This window comes from Pollachius pollachius (assembly GCF_949987615.1).
Source record: "Pollachius pollachius genome assembly, chromosome: 1".
In the NCBI taxonomy this organism is placed as follows: Eukaryota; Metazoa; Chordata; class Actinopteri; order Gadiformes; family Gadidae; genus Pollachius; species Pollachius pollachius.
This window is the reverse complement of record NC_136934.1, coordinates 23,744,293-23,759,824: the sequence shown is the minus strand read 5'-3', so window position 1 is coordinate 23,759,824 and position 15,532 is coordinate 23,744,293. Positions and strand designations below refer to the sequence as shown.

The 15,532-nt window shown below is 42.4% G+C and overlaps 1 protein-coding gene across 1 annotated transcript in view; it reads right to left on the bottom strand.

The window, feature by feature from the left end:
* Positions 1-2,309: 2,309 nt before the first annotated feature.
* The window catches only part of LOC307074798 (tight junction protein 2-like), a gene marked incomplete at both ends in the record, with an annotated part of 29,212 nt that continues 15,989 nt past the window's right edge, over positions 2,310-15,532 (bottom strand). The window contains 17 exons of the mRNA XM_079735152.1: positions 2,310-2,475; positions 3,688-3,770; positions 4,602-5,075; positions 5,273-5,374; positions 6,312-6,530; positions 7,496-7,596; positions 8,616-8,826; positions 9,105-9,184; positions 9,538-9,633; positions 9,792-9,976; positions 10,609-10,828; positions 11,049-11,157; positions 11,683-11,833; positions 13,278-13,341; positions 13,490-13,602; positions 14,441-14,546; positions 15,265-15,418. Coding sequence (XP_079591278.1) covers positions 2,310-2,475; positions 3,688-3,770; positions 4,602-5,075; positions 5,273-5,374; positions 6,312-6,530; positions 7,496-7,596; positions 8,616-8,826; positions 9,105-9,184; positions 9,538-9,633; positions 9,792-9,976; positions 10,609-10,828; positions 11,049-11,157; positions 11,683-11,833; positions 13,278-13,341; positions 13,490-13,602; positions 14,441-14,546; positions 15,265-15,418 — 2,634 coding nt within the window. The remainder of the gene's footprint in view (positions 2,476-3,687; positions 3,771-4,601; positions 5,076-5,272; positions 5,375-6,311; positions 6,531-7,495; positions 7,597-8,615; positions 8,827-9,104; positions 9,185-9,537; positions 9,634-9,791; positions 9,977-10,608; positions 10,829-11,048; positions 11,158-11,682; positions 11,834-13,277; positions 13,342-13,489; positions 13,603-14,440; positions 14,547-15,264; positions 15,419-15,532) is intronic.

Genomic DNA, 15,532 nt, shown 5'->3' with positions numbered 1-15,532 from the left:
GTCATATTTGTGGTTAATTACTATATTGGTCTTCCTTGCTCTTTAAGTGTTCCTGCCGCAAGGAATTGTGGGATGGCATTATCTCCTTTCTTTTCATAAAGGATGGTCCGCTGTAACCTATGCTAAAGGAGACAAGTAAGAAAGCAATGACGCACCTTTCCTTAGCATTAAGAAAATTCTAAGAGGTTTTATCATGGCTGCCGCTCAAAAAACACCAAAAACCCCAGTTTGCAATGTAATGTAAACATAACCGTGACACTCTTACAGGTGAAATTCCCCTTTATATGTAGGGGGATTGGAATGGCTAGTTAGGCATTTGGTACATAGTACCATGTCAGGAGTCCAGTCAGAGCTGCAATGATTGATACACTTTATTACAGTTCATCAATACCATAACCAGGAATCATACTGAGCTTAAAATTATATATAGGGACTCTTTAATCTTTAAAATACTACTACTAAAAAATGCAGAAAAACAATGACGATAGAATAAATGTTGTAATTCAAACACACAGTTTGTCTGTCAGGGAATCTAGATGGAAAAAAATGGCCTGCACAAAGGAGGCGTGACAAGACCTGAAGGTCCCCCTGGCCAGCAAGGTCAGGTCCGAGAGCAGGGGGATTGTGGACAGAGTTAGGGGTCCGAGAGGAAGGGGGTTGTGGACAGAGTTAGGGGTCCGAGAGGAAGGGGGTTGTGGACAGAGTTAGGGGTCCAAGAGGAAGGGGGTTGTGGATAGAGTTAGGGGGCTCGGCTAAGGCATAGATCTGTGGCTTTGGACATCTGAAGCTCCCGAGCGAAAAACGTTATACTTGAAATGTGTTTAAACTGAGAAAATATGTAATTTACACTCTTGGTTTAAGACTACACAGGCAGACACTTCTTGTTATATTTCCTTCAAAAGTTAAATACATGCCTGCTAAAGACAAAATCCAGGCAAAAAAAATAAACTGATATTTGACTTATCTCTTTTGATAAATCCCTTTTATTAAGATCATTTAATTTGATAAATATCTCCACAGTGTGGTGCAGATACAATTTGTGTGGCAGGGGCTCAAGCTTAAAAGGGGCATTCCCCTGACAACACACACACACACACACACACACACACACACACACACACACTGACGCTATTCTGAGAGGCAGATGACTAAGCAATTTCATTCCATCATATTTGATCATGACTTTAATGGGAAATATAATTTTCAAGATTTTTCAATATGTTTTGTTATTCATTATAAATTTTAACCTTACTATAGGATAAGGAAAGGTAAATGAAGTTACATGTATTGAGAATATATTGGGACTAGATGAGATTAGATAGGTTAGATTGATTAATATTTCTGTGAGGAAAAATATTTTGTTCAGCATCAAAATGCTGGGGTATATTGTGCGATCAATGTTCATATTGTAATTCTCCCCAGAGGCCTTCATTGGACAACGATATATGGACCAAGAGTATTTGAAGAATGAAAAAGGGGAAAATAAAACCTGCAGCAAGCTCATGTTTCAGATGAAATTGTTTTCCTTAAACAATTAAAATATCATATTTCACCATTTACAATATCACAAATACCATAGAAACACGAAGCGCTGGAAAACTGAAAATAAATATGCATTTAAAAAATGTACAGCACAGTTGATAAGTATGGTAGTAATTTCTAGTGATAATACCTATTTTTGTATGGTATCCTGTACATTAAAGATCCCATGGCATTAAAATTTCACTTTCTGAGGTTTTCTAACATTAATACGAGTTCCCCTAGCCTACCTATGCACCCCCAGTAGCTAGAAATTTCGTTGGGTGTAAAACGAGCACCAGGCATTCTGCTCCGCCTTTGAAAAAACAAAGCTCAGACGCGCCGTTTTGGAATTTTCCCTGTATGTCGTCATAAGGGTAGAAGCCACCTCCACTTTCTGTGTGCGCCTCGCCATTGCGATACATCCATTGTAAACAGAGCACATGGTACCGTGGCCGCAAGCTGCTCAGGGCCACAACCCCACCCTCCTCCTTGACCCACCTCTCTCCTCCTCATTTGCATTAAAGCTACAGAAACCGAAATGGCGCGTTTGGGGAAAGCTCAATGTGCGACTGGCTCGTAGTGGCTGTAATTCTGCACCACGGCTGAATTTTGGGAACGTCTTTAAATACTGTGTTAGGGGCCCACTAATACCTATATTAAAGTAGCATGCCATGGGACCTTTAAAATTGTTGTATTTTGTATAATATTTATATAGTTATATACTAATAAGGATGTTTCTCTAAAATGTAATGGTTACATGTATCTCTGTGGCTCCGTTGATGCTAACGCTAAAGTTCTGTGAAATGAAAATGATGGGGAGAATTTACAGCATTATAATTTTGCTTGACAGATTTAGTCAGCCAAAAATTGTCTTGGTCTTCCATGTCCATTTGAGGAAAGTGATGAGGCAACTTCAGGGGTGTGGATGACAGTCGCTCAGGCTCAGAGGGGGACCTGGAGGAATACACAGAAAACTGAAACACCCCACTCTGCAATTTTTTAAAACAAAGGCTGCAGACGTGAGCAACCATGGTCACTAGTGTACACACAGATATTTGACCAACTGAATCACTGCAGTCTACAAGGTATCCTCCAATGGAAGGGTTTCCAATCCGTCCCATTTAGGGGTAGTTCGCAAGCCGCCATTATCGAGACAACATTAAGAATAGCTTTATTATATGTTCAGTTTCTTTCCAAACAAGACAACTCCAACTCATCCAGAATACTGCTGCTTTAGTTTTTACAAAGACCGAGAAATCTGATCACAGTAAGATCACTGCACTGGCCTCCTCGTTGCCAGGGAATTAAGGTCAAAATATCCCTAATAGTTTCGGGAGCACTAAACTGTTAAGGACCAAAATACATCTCTGATTTGCTTGTGTGTTATGAGCCAAATGGACCACTCAGTTCATCTAGGACTGGCCTGCTAACTGTTCCCATGGTTTCAACAAAGCATTTTGAATCAGCTTCTATGCACCGTAGATCTAGAACAAACTAACAGATCATCTGAGGTCTACGGTTACCTCAACACTTTATTCTTTTAAATCACTTTCTGGCTACAGCTTTAAATAAAATGTATCCATCTGTGCTGCAATTATTCTTAATATATATTTTAATTATTGTCATTTTTTGGGGATTTCTTCCTTTGTAAAGCACTTTAGACCTTGTTTACCCCTCGTGTAAACTAAATCAACCTGCCATGCCTATTCAGCTATATGGACATCTATATAATATAGATATATAGATATCTATATATATAGATCTGCTGACTGGTCAAACAGGGGCAGCCCTCTAGTGTCATAGTGAGGCCCTCAGTGCACATCGACTCCCTCCCTGTGACGGACTCTGTTCACCCCCTCTAGTGTCATACTGAGGCCCTCGGTATGTCTTTCGGGATGTCTTTCTCAGGGCCGTCATGCACTACTCTTACATCACTGAAAGGCAGCGTTGCCGGTCGGACCTCGAACCATCCCGCACCGGGAACTAATCTTGAGTCCTTCCCTCAGAGTATCTCCTGCCGTGCGGAAGGATACCGGGTAGACTGGGGTGACGTAACGGAAAAGCAAAACAAAACATTTACAAATCATGAAAGCTTTTTTGGTTATAAAACCACCAATCACTCACTGGTCAATTTTTGCAAGAGCTGTCCTACATCAGTTGGCCTACCATATAGGCTGTTGGGGGTTCAACTCCAGCTTAGGGGTCTTCAGAGGCACAGAGTAAATGTCTTGGGGATTCTGAGCCATCTCCTGTGGCAGATAAGTAAAATCATTAGGAAAAAACAAGTAATAAGCAGTTTTGTTTAGCAGTAATAAATCAGTTCCCTGGCATACCTGATGACACATCCTTTAAGATGTAACTGTTTGCTCGAGAAACATGACGAATGCTTGAAATTGTTAATCAATACAACAATAACAACTAATTGATCATGTAGACAGTAAATAGCCTACTTCCACCCTATGTTAACAGTTAACAGTTTCTATACACAATAGTTGTAGTGATATTACCATTATGATCGACAAGTGGTGATTGATGATCAATTTCCTTCTGCCAAACTAGAAGGTGTAGCCATTTTAATAATTGTCTAAATTTGTATCAATCCTTTTGACAGTTTTCCCTTACTACTAAATGCCTAACACCCTCTATATTATCTAAACTGTACATCTACTGCTTCCTCCCTCACAAACTGTTTTGGCACCACAGTGGTGGAACGAGCTCCCTGCCGATATCAGGAACGCAGAGCCGCTCACCAGCTTTCGCAAAAGACTTAAGACTCACCTGTTCAGAGTTCACTTAGATTGTGCATAGCCACCCCTTCCCACCCCTCCTACTTATTGTATGTCGTACTTAGTTATAGTACTTAGTTGTGTAGCATCTTATCCTAGCTATCTTTGTTGTATACGCGGAATGGGTTAAATGGGTTAACCCAGCGATTGTTAGTGCTTTGCACTTGGTTTTATGCACATCCTTACTGGACATACAGTGATATGCTGTTTCACCTTCTTCTGACAAATGTACTTATTGTAAGTCACTTTGAATAAAAGCGTCTGCTAAATGCCCTCAATGTAAATGTAACTGACTCTGGCTTTACGGGCCTCCTGGAGCTCGTGTATCCTCTGTGTGCGGGCGAGGAGATCCATCCTCTCAAAAGCCTGGATCTTCCCCAGGAAGGTCTGCGTCACGGGCTCCTCTGTGAGGCACCGCGTCTCGTCTCCCTTCCCCTCCTCCTGCTGCTGAAGGTCCATGTCGGTGCGTGTGTTCTCAACAGTGATGGAGGGGGGTCTTGGGACATCCTGCTGAATGGAAGAGCGTCTGGCCACGGCCGAGGGTGCTACGCCCCCGACTGACTTTCCTAGTGAGTTGAACGGAGAAGACTTCAGGTAGGAGAAGGGAGCCAGGGGGGCAGAGGAGTGAAAGTCAGGGGTGCTGCTTCCGTTGCTGGAGATATACTTGTACGGGGAACTGTTGGAAGGATGGATATTTTGAAGTATGCAATGATGAGGGTGGCTAGGAAGTAATGCAAGTTCAGCCTCTTCTCCTAGAGCCAACTTCACCTGAAAACGGATAGAAAGGGAGTTAGTCTTATCTGAATACTCAGTCTTTATTATTTGATCTATTTATTTATATTTGTAACAAATAATCTAAAGCACCCCTGAGAGGCATGGTCAGTTGAAACATGGCTGTTGGACAGAAAATGATTGCATGTGTAAGCAAATGTGTATATATCTTTGTGATTTCTGTATCTATTTACCTGTGTGGTATTTGGTTTTGCGACAGGTGTATGGCTGGGAATTTCCTGAATGGCTAGTTTACTTGGAGAACTTTCGAAGTCTGGACTGCAACCGTAGAAGACCTGCACAAAAGTATTCACTTACATCGACTCATATTTCAAACTCCTTCAGAATAGCAGGTCTTCTGAATATATATCAACAATTGTGGCAGAAACTATACAAACAACAACTGCTGTTTAACACCACAACAGGAAAAGTCAGAAGAGCTCAGTACAGATCTGAGAAAGGGCATGATAGAAGTCAGGAAAGTCTCGGTACGGACATGGGAGAATTTTTTTATAAAGCGTGCGTGTGTTTATACACAAAGTGATCACCTTACAGCAATCAACTGTGCTTTTGGCAAAAATGTGGCATTCATTTACTACTTTATAGATTTCTTTAAATAATCTTACACTGAACCCAATGTATGACATGAACTGTCATACTCATCTGAGTAGTATACAAATTCCCATATTTGCATTGCAATTATAAATTATCAATCAACATGAATCATTACAGTTCTATTTGTAATAATTATAGTTAGCTGCCATTTCACCATATCCTAAAGAAAGTCTCAAGTACATATCAATCCAACAATCCAACATTGAATGTGTTTTAAAACACACTCGCTTCTATCCTTTCCACGTTTTCATCATAAATCTATGGTCAGACAGACCGTGTGCCAGAAAGCTCCAGGGCGCTTTCATTACAGCAGACCAGTCTGACCTAGTGCGTTTGGTTTTGTGTTTACTATTCAACCCGGCAACGGCATCTTCTTTGTTATATCCAGAACTGAACCCGTATAAATGAGGACAAAATACCCCCCACAAATCACTTTTTGGACCGAGCCTCTGGTGTAGACTGGTTATCTTTTTAAAGACCTTTCAGCTAACTGTGATAAAAAACAACATTTCTATGTCATTTTATCAACGGATGCACATGACAAAAAGAAAAGCTAGGGCAACCTGCTCTGTGTGCAATTTGTCAGTTTTTGCAATTTTTTATATGTTGCTGACTGACCTCCTTGGCTAGCACGTGGCTCATGGGTGAGATGTAGGTGAGTGGTGGCTGGTGGCTCAACAGATCTGCATCAGGCTGGCTGGGGACACAGGACCCCCGGTCGGCGCTGATGTCGGCCACTTGCTGGCCATCAACACTCAGGTAGTCTGCTGTCATGCCGGACAGGTAGGACACAAGCTCCGCATCGGGGCAGTCCAGTTCAGTCTCTATCCGCTCCAACTAAAAGAAGACACATGATGGATCTTGGGTTGAAATAATGGACGCACAGACAGATAGACAGAGTCGATTCAGCGGTAGCACAGAGAAGGAGAGCAGAAAAGAAGAATAAGCTAAAAAATATAGCACAACTCACAAATCGAATCTATATCAGGACTTCGTCAGTGGGTTCATAAAGATACCAATGAAAGGAAAGTGATTGGATTGGAACAAAAAATTGTTTAAGGTGTGCAAACCTGCAAACGTGTTACCGTCAAGATATCTTTTTAGCAGTAATTTGATTTTTTTCGGGTTAATAATATAATATTTATCCACATGTTGATATTTATATATTTTAGATGTATTTTGGGTTGGTAGCAGGATACATTAAATAGTCAAAAATATTTCGGCAATGTTAGTGGCTGGCACGGGTTGTGAGATTCCCCGTGTTCAATAATAATTATGTGTTTTAGAATAATGACCGCCAGCAAATTAAGGCCTGTAGAACTGCAAGTCAAATAGCATTGCAGCATGCCGCGGCTGTGGTGAATTATAAAAAAATCACACATTGTCAATAGTAGCTTATGCAGTTTAAATGTCGGATTTGTTTTTACCTTGGTAAAGTTAGAAAGATATTCAAGATTCAAAAGATAGCGATCCGCGTCAGCGATCTGACGCGGCAAACTAAAGATAGTTTGAGTACATCTAGTACTCTGTGTCTCTGTTTGCCTTCAGGCAAAGCCGCCCGGCATCATCAGTTTAAAGTATTCAGTAGTTAAAGGCTATGGCATGAATAATATCACACATTTAAAACAAATAAATTGAACAGTTTTAATATTCACTATATTTCAGATATTTCTGGATCCTTGAAGATACAAAGTAAAAAACGTAATAAATTAATTGATTCATGAACCAGTCAACTTTGTTTAATGAATCCATATATATTATAATATTAATGAATATGATATGCAATTAAACCCTGAATGTACCTTCCCTTCGGACACCCAGACACCCTGCATCTGCTGCTGTCTGATGGCGTCCTTCAGGCTGCTGTACCAGGCATCGTTGGCTGAGTTCAGATGGATGGTTCCTGGATGGAGAGGCCAGACCGTCATAGACATTATGCTTTGCCATTCAAATTCAACACAAGAAACAGGAAAAAATAGCTAAAATACACGTGTTTGACTTCCTGAAATATGTGTCCTCATGTCCTTCTACAGATCCTTTGTTTTGCATCTGACTGCATAACCAGTTGATCTCCATAAGCCGTTCAGTCTGTCAGTGTCACTGACCATAGACCATGTTTGAGGTTGAACTGAAGCTTCATGGTGTAAGCTGTGCTTCAGTTGTTCACACCCATGGCACTTGATGAAGCATCATGCACCATGAGCAGCCATGCCTACTTGTTGCACATTTATCTCCAGAACTTCAAGATGTTCTTGATATGATGACCAGCCTACAGTATGGAAGAAGTGAAGAGATGCACAGCAAAATCCTCTCCTTCTACTAAGGTTCTCCTCCCAGTGACTAAAAGCCTGTGCCTGTTAATGAACTGGGTAGTGATCATTAGGCTTCAAAACTTTTTTATATGAATTATGTTGTCACTGTCTATGGAGCTATCTAGTATTGGTATTGTAGCCCTGTCCCATTTCCATCCCTGCATCGTCAGACTCCATGTTGAGCCCATTTGATATTAGTATCATTATCATTAAATTAATGATGAGTCAAGAATTAGTCCAAAGCCCCTGCCCTCAAACATATATGTTTGCCGCACACAGTGTGTTTAGGCTCACACATTAAGCAGTCAATCAGTGATTTCCAGTGTGTGTGGAGGCTGTAACAGCCACCAGTGAATCAGTGATGTCCAGTGTGTGTAGGTTGTAACACCCACCAGTAAATCAGTGATGATCAGTGTGTGTGGAGGCTGTAACTCCCACCAGTTAATCAGTGATGTCCAGTGTGTGTGTAGGCTGTAACAACAGGGAATCAGTGATGTCCAGTGTGTGTGTCGGCTGTAACAACAGGGAATCAGTGATGTCCAGTGTGTGTGTCGGCTGTAACACCAGTGAATCAGTGGTCTTCAGTGTGTGTGTGGGCTGTAACACCCACCAGTGAACAGGTTGGAGCAGGTTTTCCTCAGTTTGAGTGCCTGCACGTACAGCTTGCGGGCGCTGCGGCTGGAGTGGGGCATCACCCTCTGCCTCATCAGCTTGACGCCCTGCTTGCTGTCGGGGTTGAGGAAGATGACGATGGGGTACCACTGGGTGTAGTTCAGGGTGTTTACCGCCTTCGGGGTCACATCTAACAGTGCGTGCTTGTTCTTAAAGTGGTGATGGAAAGAGAAGCAACAGGTTACAGTAGAGGCTATAGTGTTCGCAGTCACGGTAATACAAACGTTATAGCAACGACCGGCAATTCCTTAAAAAAAATAAAAATCCTTAAAATAAACACACTGCAAGCTTCAGCAGTCTGTCTAAGGGTGTAGGTCACCTGTCTGTGTTTAAGGGTGTAGGTCACCTGTCTGTGTCTAAGGGTGTAGGTCACCTGTCTGTGTCTAAGGGTGTAGGTCACCTGTCTGTGTCTAAGGGTGTAGGTCACCTGTTCGATGATCTGCCGGATGGTGTTGAGTCGCACCACCCCTGAGGACCTGACGGGACCCGCATCCTTAGGCTCTGTTTCTAGGGTTTGGGACAAAGAAGCAACAGAAATACAACATCTCCTACGCATAGAACAATTCTTTTTTACATTGTTCGGTAGCATCTTATCCTAGCTATCTTTGTTGTATACTGGGAATGGGTTAACCAAGCGATTGTTAGTGCTTTGCACTTGCTTCGATGAACAGTAGAACAGTAGTAGGAGTAAAATATGTCTTATTATTATTATTACTTATTATTTGAGCTTAATTATTTTTTCTTTTCTTTCTTTATTCTTCTGAGATATACTTGATCATAAATACACACAAAGGCACTCGTAATAGGACCTGGATGATAATGAAATTCATGTTGGCAGGCACACAACAGAAGCAACATACTGGCAATAACAAACTGATCAGGCATCTCCTTGGCCAGCCTCTCGGTAGCTGCGTCAGCAACGGGGCCGAATATCACGACAGGACGCCTGAAACCAGCTGAGGAAATGCACAGAACAAGAGTATTCACTGAAACACAATCCAAAAATCTTTAAGATATCCACGTTTCATTTGTAATGTTATCGCACAGATTTCTACTTCTTCACTTACACTCTGAAAGACTACGGTCTGATACGCCGTTGTCATCATACACCCACCTTCTCGGAGAACCACCTTCTCATAGGTGGGGTACGGGGTGTTTAGGGTACTCTGCTCCACCTGGCTCCTCCTCAGTAGGTCATTCTTCCTACCGTCCTGCTGGCCCCGTAAGCGCCAGAACTCTGCGCGGTCGGCCCCAGCGAGGTCTCTGGGAGGGCTCAGGACGGTAGCCATCTGCTCTGCCCTTCAACGAAGAGAGAACAACAGATCACACAAACCATTCAACGGTTCAGGGCCGACTAAACAAATCTGTGCAGTTGTAGCCGGTGGAAGTTATAATTCACCAGGAATCCTTTCATGCCTTTAATTTATTATTTTTCCTTTATGCACTACTGTACGTGTATTTGTTTTGAGAGCTATTTTTTTTATTACGTTAGGTTAAGTGACCCCATAGTGACCCGTGAGGTCACTTCATGTTTATTTCGCACTATCCTCTTCAGTCTGCGATTTGCCATGCTGGAGAGAGGAGTGCATGTGGAAACGGACTTCTTGTCGCTGTTCTTAATGTGTTTCACACAGAGATTAAAGACCCCCTCGGCTGGCAAGGCAGCAGTTGTCTCCCGACTCATCATATGACTAACACAACGCAGAATTAGCAGAGTCAAGATAAGGTCGGCTACACAGTCCCAGAAAGTGCAAAAGCGGGGAATTCTGAGCGCTTTTTTCGAAATCAAATAATATAAGTAGAAAACACGTTTCCTATCAAATTTAAGGTCAACATTTAATTGGGATTTGGTGGACTTTTAAAACACCCGCTAACAGAATGTGTTGCTTATCACGACTATACCATAATGATCACAACCGTGCAATGATCACCTGATTTTGTTGGGAATGACGCCCTTCTCCAGAAGCTGCTTCTCCTTGCCAATACGTATCGCCAGCCAGTTCCCCAGCTTACCGTCGTAGAGCGTGTCAACCACCTTCAGGATCTCCCCGCTGCCAAAGGCCAGGCTCTGAGGGCCCTCCCGCTCGTACTCAAAGTGGGTCCGGATGAAGAAAGAATCGCTGCGCCCCGACACCAGCACGATGTTGAAGACTACACCAAAAAGTGCATACACAAATTTCAATACAAAGATACAAACATTGATCGCCGAACTGTTTTATAATTATATATATATTATTGGATAGCTGCAAAAAATAATATTATTTTCAGGATCAGGCTCATATCTGTGCACAAAGCAAAGGGTTTTCCTGAGAAACTCAAAGCATTGTTGTACAATATATGTATGTACCATCATTAAGAGGGAATGTCTCACCATCATGCCTCCTTTGTGCCAGGATGGTGATGTCCTGCCCTTTGGGGATCTTCAACAAAAACAGAACTGCCTCTTCTCTGAAGATGTTTCGGAAATCGACATTGTTCACCTCGAAAACAGAACATGGTAACAATTACTTAGTACTACTAGTCAGTTTTAAACTGAACAATATTAAACTTATCCTTTTTTATGATCTCTTTGTTTGCTAATGACCCAATACATTGACTTGTTTTGGGTATTTAGATGGTGTAAAAGGGCAGGTGTCAATGTGCTGGGATGTTGGGATGTATTTTTTTTTGTATGACAAGGAAAGATAGCTATCCAGACAGTATAGTACATTTAGTTGAACATGTCACATTCAACTAAATTCACTTATTTTTACATATTTGTATTTTTTGTAAACTTATTTGCTTTATCTTGTATTGTTGCTGCTATGTGGCTGTTGAGGAAGCAACACTTAGATTTTTACTCATAATAACTCCTAATAATAAGATAAAATAAAATAAAATAAACTCTGAATCTGAATCTGAATCACACCTGCCCTAACACTAACGAATCATGCAATCCCTTGAGCAGTTCCCTCCGAAACAGTGATGTGTGCATGTAGATATGTTTAGTGTGTATGCTTGCTTACCTTTACGATCTGGTCCCCGGGACGCAGGCCTTTCTCCTCAGCAGGACTGCCCTCCTGAACACCTGCAATGAAGATGCCCACAGCGTTGCCCCCTGCCAGTCGGAGGCCCAGGCTGTCCCCCTTCTGGAAGCACGCCATCACTGTGTTAGGCCTGTATGAACAGCGCTCCGTTAGACAGTGAGGACAGAGGCCTGAGGCGCTGTGTGCTTCTGAGACTATATACTGTAAATAAATATTGTAAAGAAAACGTTTCACTAAAACAATAAGAACAGGGAGAAATACCATCCCCTATTTACCATTTTTCATAAAAAAAAGAATATAAACATATATATATATATATATATATATATATATATATATATATATATATATATATATATATAAACTGAATGTTTGTAATAATAAATGTTGTAATGTTTGCTGTTTGAGGATACCCACGTTGCCTTCTAGCCGATCTCTATGAATTAAATTGATGTAAATTAAATGTAAAATAATCGGATGGGTTTTGGGCATGACAAGCTAGCCCAACACCCTAGGCATGCGAATAGGTCGGAACATCTAGTTTTTGTAGACAGGCATGAAGTAAAACATATATGGAATGTATGCATTATATATATATTTATTTTCAGATAATGTTGGTTATCATTTTTGAATTTGGTCTGACTTATGCCGCATACCTGCTAAAGCAATGCTTAAGATATCGTCATAGAGAGAGGGTCATAGAGAGAGGGTCATAGAGAGAGGGTCATACAGAGAGGGTCATAGAGAGAGGGTCATAGAGAGAGGGTCATACAGAGAGGGTCATAGAGAGAGCGTCATTCAGAGAGGCTCATACAGAGAGGGTCATACAGAGAGGGTCATACAGAGAGGGTCATACAGAGAGGGTCATAGAGAGAGGGTCATAGAGAGAGGGTCATACAGAGAGGGTCATAGAGAGAGGGTCATACAGAGAGGGTCATAGAGAGAGGGTCATACAGAGAGGGTCATAGAGAGAGGGTCATACAGAGAGGGTCATACAGAGAGGGTCATACAGAGAGGGTCATAGAGAGAGGGTCATAGAGAGAGGGTCATACAGAGAGGGTCATACAGAGAGGGTCATACAGAGAGGGTCATAGAGAGAGGGTCATACAGAGAGGGTCATACAGAGAGGGTCATACAGAGAGGGTCATACAGAGAGGGTCATAGAGAGAGGGTCATACAGAGAGGGTTATAGAGAGAGGGTCATACAGAGAGGGTCATTCAGAGTATCATACAGAGAGGGTCATACAGAGAGGGTCATTCAGAGTGTCATACAGATAGGGTCATACAGAGAGGGTCATTCAGAGTATCATACAGAGCGTCATACAGAGATACAGTGTTCGAATTATGGGGGAGCTGGGGGGGCTGAGCTCCCCCGACAAAAACCTAGGTACCCCTGAAAGAAAATTTTGGAAGGGTCAGTCTCAGAGTGTTTAAATTGTGCTTTTACGAGGAAATTCTCAGGGGTTGAGTTTTTTCTTCATTTTAGAGACCCCCCCTAAAGCCAAGTAGTAATTCGGACACTGCAGAGATAGAGAGAATATCGTATAAAGACCATAGCACAATTAGGGGCCTACCCATAAATTTCCTCCTCTTCCGGGCTGGGGCGGAGAAGAATTTGAGGAGTTATTTTGACAGTAGCTGTAAGACAAACATTCTGTGTTGGAGTACCCACAGCCAAATGCAAGTCGACTAACATTTTTCCTTTCAATGATCTCCCATTGTCTTATATACTTCAGCCTTGCATTTGAAAGGCCTTGGTGTGCACAGTGAGGAGGTGGTTGAATACCTCCAGCTTCCTCAGCGGGCCGTACGTCTACTTTGTGCTTTGATGACAGCCGGAGATCCTCAGGTTTTTTAGGACGCCGCTCTGTTGCCTTGGTAACCGGGATGAGATTTTCCCTGTCACACAGAAATGAGACAATGTTAAAGACATTACGTTTTGGGGACTCGAACAGCCCCGTTCTTTGGCTGAGAGCCAATAGACCTTCAACCCCCCCCCCCCCCCAATATATATATCGCTGTTGGTAGAGTAAGGATGTTCGTAGAAACAAGTGCCAAGCACTAACAATCGCTAGGTTAACCCATTCCCTGTATACAACAAAGTACTTTTTTATTTTATTTGTTTCGTGCTGCAATAATGACTTTGGGGTTATTAATCTCTATCAGCCATCTGAACGCCATGCCAGGATAACCTGAGAAAAGACAAAGTGAGACAAAGTATTTGTATGTTCAATGTTGATTGATAAAAGGAGTTGACGAATTTGCTCTCCTTCAATATTATTATTGCATCATATATACCAGCCCCTTGTGGACTTAGGCTTAAGGACTTTAACATCCCTGAATGACTGGACCAGGTCAGGGTCTCTTTGCTGAAAGGTGGCAAATATTTCAGGTGTCTCTGATATCCTTGGCTTAATCAACGGGACCTCAGGACTATGGACCTACGTCCTAAACATACTGCTCATCTTCCTCCTCAGCTGTGGATTCTCATTGGTTAGGGGCCTCTGCCTCACTTAGAGGTGGACTAGACTCCACTACTAGACCAAACTACTCATAAGGACAATCATCACAAGCAGGGTCCAACATTAACTTTTACAATGTGTTCTTTTTACCTGCCAGAGTTGAATATAACCTGACTTATTTCCCCCTGTATAGTCCAACCGATCTGCGAGTGGCTGGGGAGGTTAAACTTGTTGGACCCTGATCCTACGCTGGTCTCCCACCCGCCCCCCGGTACCTGGAGTTGTATCGGTCATTGGATGAATGAGAAGACTGATCCGAGTGGTGGGATCTCCTGTCGTCTATGGAAGAGTAGTCCTGGTACGACTCCATCTCAGAAACATCTAGCGGTTAAACAGCCAGGCCAGAAGAAATACATGGATGAATGACAATTCAGTAAATAGCAAGGTGCTATATCGTCTAAAAACCAAACGGCTGACCTCCCGAACTCTGCACCTCTCTGCGTGGACATTGTAGTACAGTGATTTAAATGTAGATTTGGTCTTGTGAGAAGTTAGACCATGAAGGCTTGACGGCATTACATTCAATCTTATGAACTAGATTTGATTTTTAAACAGCGTGCAAGCACTATAGACGTTAAACTGTTCTATATAGGAGGGGAGGTTTTCACTGATGAAGATAGTGATGCGATAATGAAAGACAATATACATACATTTCGAAACACAAACACAAAAATTCCTACACACTGCAGTTGTCTTGCTCTTCTCCATACATTAACAAAAGTATAATACCATGTTTTCTTGGGTCCTGATTTGATTTTGAGACCTACCTAGTCACACCCAAACACATGCTGTAGTCTACAAAGTGCCATAACAATATTAACAAAGGATAAACAAACCACAAAACTATGAAATGACAGTAACAACAGTAATATAGTACTTCCGATACCTATGTGTAGTTTGTGCCGTGTAGGTAGCGGAGGCCTGCACAGCCACTCACCCTCGTGGTCTGAGTTTGAGTCAACCAGTAGGGGGGTGTGGACCAACTCACCCTCATGGTCTGAGTCTGAGTCCACCAGTAGGGGGATGTGGACCAACTCACCCTCATGGTCTGAGTCTGAGTCCACCAGTAGGGGGATGCGGACCAGCAGCTGGCGCTGGTCCCGCTGGACAGAGAGCTGCAGCTTCCCCCTGGACTTCTCTATAAGCCGCCCCGCCTCGTTCAGGGACAGGTTCTCTGTGACCGTCCCGTTGATCTGCAGACATAAAACGTACCATACGAGATGCCCTCAAAAAAGGTAGGAAGGTGTATTTATCTCCTGAGGTTGGTCCCATTTGCCTCCTCAACCTAGAGCCAATACTGGCACCAA